General features: G+C 39.2%; 1 protein-coding gene across 1 annotated transcript; it reads left to right on the plus strand.

The window, feature by feature from the left end:
- The first annotated feature begins 4,399 nt into the window (after window positions 1-4,399).
- pmch (pro-melanin-concentrating hormone) lies at window positions 4,400-8,332 on the plus strand. The gene is made up of 3 exons (XM_067391049.1): window positions 4,400-4,648; window positions 5,776-5,944; window positions 8,201-8,332. Exons 1-3 carry the CDS (start codon window positions 4,403-4,405, stop codon window positions 8,248-8,250), a joined length of 465 nt encoding a protein of 154 aa, XP_067247150.1. The 5' UTR covers window positions 4,400-4,402; the 3' UTR covers window positions 8,251-8,332.
- The last annotated feature ends 15 nt before the right edge of the window (window positions 8,333-8,347 follow it).

The following is an 8,347-nucleotide window of genomic DNA, read 5'->3' on the forward strand; positions in this document are numbered from 1 at the left end:
ATCAATGGCAAAGACCATGAGGTGAGAGATGGGGCGAAATGGGGCCATGGCGGAATGCAGGGCCAAAAGCGTGATTCTCTGTAACAGGGAAAATAGCCAAAATTCTGATGTCATTATATATCTTGTGTCACCTCTGGTAATTCCCATGCAAAATATTCAGAGGACACAAATGGATTTCCATTAGAGTGCAACGCTTAAATTACAGGATGTTCACGTCTCCAGTTTTGCGGCAAAAGGATAGATTTGCAAAGGAGCAAACAAAAAGTCCCAGTCAGTCTGTATTCCCAAAGTACATACTACAAACTGCAGAGAGCTTTTGCAGTAGTACGAAATTGGATAGCGGACATTAAATACTTTTAGAAATGTGCTAAATGCCATAGAGCTAATTTAAACTATAAACTAGTGATGGGGGAACCATTCACAGCACCTAAAATATACATTTTTATTTCAATTTAAACCTAAAATCTTGATGTTGAAATACTAATCAATTACTGAAATACTCATACATTATCACTTTCATTTCCATTATTATTCACAAAGCTTTTTGTGACTGAATCGCTCTACATAATGTATTTAAAACAACTCTCGGATCGATCAAACAATCAATACAAATTAGAATGTGACAAATATGGAAAAAGTAAGACTAGTGTGAAGAAGTTAGTCAGGAGAGAGATGGTAAGGACTTAAGTGGAGTTAAACATATCCCAATCTTATGTTAAATCCTGTCAGTCTGAACTTTAATCACTTTATTTTACAGTATGTGCACTTATGGTGTACATAAAAAAGTATTGGTAATATAAGGTAACTACATGGGTTAAGGTTAGGATTATGGGTAGGTTCAGGGTTGGTACCTAGTTATTACCCAGTTATTTACTATAATAAGTAGATTGTATGTACACTCTAAAAAATGTTTGGTTAAAAACAACCCAAGTAGGGTTGAAAATGGACAAACCCAGCAATTGGGTTGTTTTAACCCAGTGGTTGGGTTAAATGTTTGCCCAACCTGCTGGGTAGTTTTTATTTAACCCAACTACTGATAAAAAATGACTATATGGCTGGCTTAAAATTAATCCAAAATTAAAAATCAGACACATAATTACTAGAGGCAACGATAATAATCAAAAGGTGTACATTTATTAATAGCAATTTAATAAATGTTTATTGTTTATTATTCATTATCTTATTAATAAATGCTCATTTATTAAACATATTTATACATGTTAATTTCCAGCATATTTTGGGTTCATTTTAAGCAAGCAATACAGTAATTTTTATACAACAGTTGAGTTAAATAAAACTACCCAGCACGTTGGGCAAACATTTAACCCAACCAATGGGTTAAAACAACCCAATTGCTGGGTTTGTCCATTTTCAACCCAACTTGGGTTGTTTTTAACCCAGCATTTTTTAGAGTGTACTGTACATGGGTAATAGGATTGTTAAATTAAGTGCTACCCAATCACGTCTAACCAGCAAATCTAGCTCTGTGCTTTGTATCTATGTGAAGCTTATTGGTACGCTAATAAAGCAGCATCTGTCTATTTAACTGTGACAGTCTAGCTAACATTTCAGTTACACTCAGGTCGAAGGTTCAAAAACCTGGCAAAACAATGAAGCTAGACCACAAATGTACTCTGAGTGTTTCACCATGGTGGCAATTGAGGCATGAAAGGAGATCTACGAATGTTAGCATGAAATTGCACATCAGAACATTAGATTATCGTTGAGAGGGCAATCAAAGGTGGGAAGAGGTCGCTCTGAAGGGTGAGACACATCAGAAAGTGGAGTGGCAACAGAGAAAGAGAGGTTAGAATAACAGAGCGTCAAACTCTGAAGTTCAGTTGTACTCTTGCTGGAACAGTCATGTCTCCATAGACCACTTGAGTCCTTCAGTAGAGGCTCTCTCACTCCAACACAAATACTCACTAAATAAAGGCTGAGTGTTCCAAGTAAAATCACTTCAGCTGAGTTCAATAACTATTATTCATGTCCCATTTCTTCTTGCCTGTGCAACAGCCTCCATGATATTAATAAGGAAAGCCCTTATGTTTTCATAAGAACTGAAGAGGAGCCTTGGAGAGCAACGTGAACACTTCTGAATTCTTAAGAAGTACCCTAAAGGACTCAAGCTGTGAATAAAACAAAAAGTGTGACAAAAAAAAAAAAAAAAAAAAAAAAAAAAAAAGAGTTTGTGCGCGTCCAAATGTGGTTGCGTCAGATACATCTTGTGAGGTGCTATCAAGCTGTAAGGTGCCAGTCATGATCATCCCTTTTCACGAGCAAATGGCTTATGAATGGTTTCTTTTAATGACTCAATCAAAAAGACAGAAGGAAAAGTCTCAAGCTGTGTCTGAAATCGCCCCATACTTTTAAGGTGTGATCACATTTGCTGTGCAGATTTTGGCAGGCAACATACAATCACTTCAACAGAAATCTGCATGATCTGGACATTCTCGTGAGGGAAAAACATTTTCCAATGCAGATTTTGAATTTTGCAAGTTTTTCATGCAAATTTGCTGCATCGACCGACAGAAAGCTGCTTGCTTGGAAAGTGACATCTGTGTGAGCAGTGCTTCATGCATCACTATTGACAGAGGATAATGAACCTTTTTTCCTGGCAAAATGCTGCTAATGTGAACATAACTATATAGTGCACTTTTCACAGTGCACTTTAAGGGTTAGTTCACCCAAAAAAGAAAATTCTGTGATTAAATGACTCACCCTCATGTCGTTCCACACCCGTAAGACCTTCGTTCATCTTCAGAACACAAATTAAGATATTTTTGATAAAATCAGTGAGGCCTCCATTGCCAGCAAGATAATTAACACTTTCAGATGCCCAGAAAGGAACTAAAGACATTTAAAACAGTTCATGTGACTACAGTAGTTCAACCTTAATGTTATGAAGTAATAAGAATACTTTTTGTATTCGCAAAGCTTCAAAGCTTTACGAATCTTTTGTTCCGAATCAGTGGTTCGGAGCGTGTATCAAACTGCCAAAGTGACGCGATTTCAGTAAACGAGGCTTTGTTAAGTCATAAGTGTTTTGAAGTTTCAATGGTTCACCACTGGGGGCGTGATTTTGTCAGTTTGATACATGCTCCGAGCCACTGATTTAAAAACAAAAGATTCGTAAAGCTTTGAAGTTTCATGAAGCAGTGTTTTGAAATCGCCCATCACTAGATTATTGTTGAATAAAGTCATTATTTTGTTTTTTGGTGCACAAAAAGTATTCTCGTCGCTTCATAACATTAAGGTTGAACCACTAGTCACATGAACTGTTTTAAATATGTCTTTAGCTTTCTGGGCATTTAAAGTATTAATTGTCTTGCTGGCAATGTAGCTCTCACTGAGCCATTGGATTTTATGAAAAATATCTTTGTGTTCTGAAGATGAACGAAGGTCTAATGGGTGTGGAACGACATGAGGGTAATTAATGACAGAATTTTCATTTTTGGGTGAACTAACCCTTTAACCTAGAGTTATTGTCGTTGTAAACACCACTTTAATCATGGGTAGAGGAAAGTTTTACATTTGTAATTTAGAAGGGGGGATAGCAACACTTTTGCAAGGTTGCTGCCATTATCATTCCTTTCTAACTGAAAGATATTGTCTTGAATGTAAGATTGAACAGTAGACATCTTGGGATCTTAACACCAACCTTTCACATCGTTCTTCATAATGTCTCTCTCAGATCCTTTAATGAAGGCCACCGATTGAAGTCCTCCTTTCTTAGAAAGGTCAAAGTTCTACCTACGATGAAATTACATATAATCCAGCACTGACCTACTAACAAAAAAAAGGACAGGAAGATATTAGACGATGCCATGAGGAGGCGGCACCAAGGGAATTGGAGTTATCTGATGGATGACGATGTCTCAACAGGCATTCTCCCTTCTTTGAGGCTCATTCCTTTCAAACTGTAAATGTTTGCAGCGGATTACTACTACTGCTTTTAGATATTATACAAAATGTGACCTCAGTGCACAACCTCTGACCTGCTGCATGATCCTGACAAACAAAGTATGGTAGGGATGCGAAAGTCATGATGGAAGGAGATACCCTTTTCTCCAGATTCACAATGAAATGATCACAAATGTTATTTACCCTTTTACAAAGCCACAGTGGGGTCTTTTAGAAAATACAAAAACCATTAAAAACATAATCCTCCTAGTTTAAAGCTTTTCCCAGTACCTTCCCTGTGGACGGGCATCAACCTCTTAATGTCAAGGTGAACTCCTTTTCACCAAAGGAGAGCCATGGAAGTCATCAATAACTCAATAATAGATCGAAACGGCCAACTCATCATCGGACACTATAAAAGCACACTTTTGCTTCTCAACGGACATGCGAGTGCAAAGCCAGGTTCCTGCAAGCAAATCAACCATCATCGCCCAAGATCATGGCATCTTCCTACATGTTAATGTTTGCACTTGTACTTTTAGTTGAGTTGACTACTCACTCATCAATGGCTCTGCCCAAGGTTAAGATGGATGAAGATCATACAGACCAAGATAGAGTGGTGTCGATAGCAGGAGAAGATGATATAAGTGAAATAGGACCTGGGCAGCTCACCTTCAGAAGACACCCCATCATAGAAGGTAGACTGGTAGATGAAGACGGGACAAAACGCATTTTCATACTTGCCGTAAGTGTTTGCATTTCAATTTAATGTTCCATTTGTGTCATGTCAGATCAGCCTCGACACTTGAGGTTTTTAAATCTGTTTTGGAAACAAATGTATTACTTAGCTTTTGACTAACTTAAAATACAGATATAAGATTTTAGGGGTTAGGTATATATTGGTGTTACAGAAAAGTGTGTGTACTGTAAAGCACTTTGGTTAAACTCCTTTTTTTAAATGTGCTATAATAATTAAAGGTTGAGTTGACAAACAAAGACCTGGTTTCATAGACAGGGATTATTAAGCCAGGACTAGGCCTTAGTTCAATTAGGGCATTTAAATAGCTTTTATAAACATGCCATTACTTGTGTGTATCTTAAGACAAAACAATGGCACGGACGTATTTTAAGATAGTACAAGTTGCTGTCAGTTAAAACACGCATTTTAGTCTAGGACTTGGCTAAAGCCTAAAGCTAAAGTCTGTGAAACAACCAGGGGTAAGATTTTTATTGCAACTTTTATTTCCTTTTTTACATTCTGGTGAAAACCAGAGATTTCACAATTGTATTTGCCAACACATATTCATTTACATGTACTTTACAAGTTTGATTTCAGTCAGTTTAAAGCAATGATTTGCCTTTAAGTAACTTTACCAGATCGATTTTGCTGGTATAGTAAGAGTCAGGTGGCCTTTCTATGGGTATCTAACAGGGCTTTCACAATTCAAAGTTGAATGGTCCTCACATTGCTACAATTATCAGTGCAGTAATGGAACAGTCAGAAAGGACTATGGGAAGGACACAGTCACAAGAGGGGAAATGGAATCTATGGATAAAAGGGCCCATGGTGATATTGTGAAAATTGGCTAAGTAAGGCATGGGAAACTTTGTCGCAATTTGACATTTCTTCCATGTGGGGCTCCATGCACTGGATTTGCTCCAGTAGTTTGGGAGCAGTTATGGAGAGGGATCTTGAGGCTGCCCTTGGGCGTGTGTTGTTCAAATGAACTTAAACATCTCCATGTGTGGTTTCAGACTTCAGAAAAAAAATGCCTATAGAGGGAGCAGTGTTTTGGGTTAGGCTGCTTCTGTTCAAGTGGTTGTCCCACATTCTGATGTGTTGATTTAAAATGCATTTCCCTTTTCCATCAGGACACAGGAGTAAAAGGGTCTCCTGGGAGGGAAGCAAACCCTGCCTTTTCGAGAAACTTCCCTGTACTGTCGCCACGTGGGACGGATCATACTTTGGATGGATTCAACATGAGGGATGAGCGACGCAGTGTGGATGATGTCATTCCTGTGGGCAGGAGGGACATAGACAGTAAGCACTGCCAAGTTTCTTATCTTCTTCCTCTCCACTGGTGAGATATTCTTTGCTAGCCATGAAAGTAGTCTGAAATTGAATCGTATGAAAGTGCTTTTGAAGTGTTTTTAAATAATTGTACATATACTTGTATTAAAAAAAAAAAAAAAAAAAAAAAAAAAAGCGAGCGAGCGAGAGAGCGAGAGAGAGAGAGAGAGAAAAAACGTTTACACCCAGTGATGGACTGGCCATCCATCTAGGGCAGTGGTTCCCAACCCTGTCCTGGAGTACCCCCAATCCCTGGAGTCTCTACTAACAAGCTGATGAGTTTAATCAGGTGAGTTAGATTAGGCTGAATCCCAAATGGTACACTTCTATGCACTTTCGGTCTTGTGGGCTTACAATGGCTGCTGCGTGTGCTTGTCCGTTAAGTCCAAGAGACCGTAGGGTGTCCCATTTGTCAATCTTCAGAATGGTGCTAATGAGTGCTCCCCTTTGGCCCTGTCCCAAATGGCGCACTTCATGTGGACTTTCGGTCTCGTGGACTTAAATTGCGCGTGCTCGCCGAGTCTACGAGTTCGTAGGCCGCCCCATTCAGCATTTTAACGCTTTGAAGTGTCCTCAGCAGCGCCCCCTTTGTACCCTTGAAGTGGTCTTCAGCGAAGCCCGCATAGATGCAGGCTCCACTCACTTTAACTACCCAGGAATGCTTGCGAAATGCCAATCAGACAACGGATGGGAGGAGATTTCGCTCAAGAGCAATTGATGACATGGTTGAGAAGAAAATATTTAAGTGTAGGTATCATTACGGTTTTTATGACCTAGGTGTACATTTTACCATTTTATGACCTAGGTGTACATTTTACCAGTTGTTACCTACAGTTTATATAAACATCATGGTCATCGACCAGTGGTTGATATCTGACATAATAATAGTGAATAATACGATCGCGTTATGATTCATTAAATAAATAGAACCAAATGTCAGGGCTTTACTGAGTCATACGTAAACCTAGTATTTATATTTAAACCTGTAAATTCATCTGAAACTCGTGCACGTTTATTATGTGTTAAAATTGTAATCTTAGTTCAAATGGAACATTATGTATTGTTACAATTGTATACATTATTTAAATAAGCATGTATATTTTGTCTAATGCCCAGGTGGCATAAGCAAAAGCAGGCTGTGTAGGCTAGTTGACATGGAGATAATATTTTGCAAAAGAAAAGAAACCTGTTCTTGATGCTAAATATTATCCCCGAACCTGCAGCTCCTGTCAAAAAACAACCAGACCGTTATTTCCGGCGTGACGATCGAGTCTGTCCCAAAAATACCTCTCAATGCACCCTCGTGGACTCGCGCCAAGTGCCCTATAGGTCTGCACTACATGACGTCACCAAAGTGTGGACTCTGAGGAAGTCCACAAGTCTGGAGTGTGCCATTCTGGACAGGGCCTTTGCAGCCAATATGCGCCCTCGATGTCCACTTTTGCTGAGCCCGCACTGGAGCAAGCTCCACGGCAGACTTCTTCCCAACAGTCAAAGCGGCATTACATCATGAAAGTGCGGACTTGTAGGAAGACGGCGAGTGTTTAGGGTGCCATTTGGGATTCAGCCTAAAGCAGGTCAGTGCTGGAGGTACTCCAGAACCAGGGTTGGGAACCATCAATCTAGGGTCTAGGGGAGGGTTCCTCAAATCCAGCCCTGGAAGGCCACAGCCCAGCAGAGTTTAGCTCCAACCCTAATCAAAAACATCTGAACAAGCTAATTAAGGTCTTCAGAGTTTTGGTAGGAGAGTTTGATCATAGTTTGAGCTAAACTCTGCAGGAAAGCAGATTTAAAAGAACCTTGATCTAGGGTATTTCCTGAGAAGCTGGGATAGGCTCCAGTATCCCTGCCACCCTGCATAGGACAAATTGTTTGGAAAAATAGATGAACAATAGATGGAAATCATTTTACAATACAACTTAAAAATGTTGTTTTAAATGACATTACCAAACTGAGCAGAAACCCAGAGTTAAAAAGCAAAACCTGACATCCATTACTTACTGAAAAGCAAAATAAAATACCAGAAACAGAGCCAGACTGTCTTATCTGGTTTAAGCTGGTCTGAAAAGTGTTCAAAACCCATCTAAAACTGGCCAACCAGACCAATAAACAAGCCCAAGTCATTTTAATCTTTGTTTCACTAGAGAATATATCCATGAATAAACAAGTTGTCTTCCAGTTACATTTAATACTAAATTTGTTTTGCTCTTCCTGTTTTCTTCACAGTGCTGAGGTGCATGATAGGGAGAGTATACAGGCCCTGCTGGCAAGCTTGAAAACAGAGCAGCTGACAAAGCACCTGCATGATTTTCCCAGCTCTCCCTTGATCCTTCAAGATACTCTAAATATAAAGATGACAAACAAACTTGTGTG

Source organism: Chanodichthys erythropterus, chromosome 8 (assembly GCF_024489055.1).
Source record: "Chanodichthys erythropterus isolate Z2021 chromosome 8, ASM2448905v1, whole genome shotgun sequence".
Taxonomy (NCBI): domain Eukaryota; kingdom Metazoa; phylum Chordata; class Actinopteri; order Cypriniformes; family Xenocyprididae; genus Chanodichthys; species Chanodichthys erythropterus.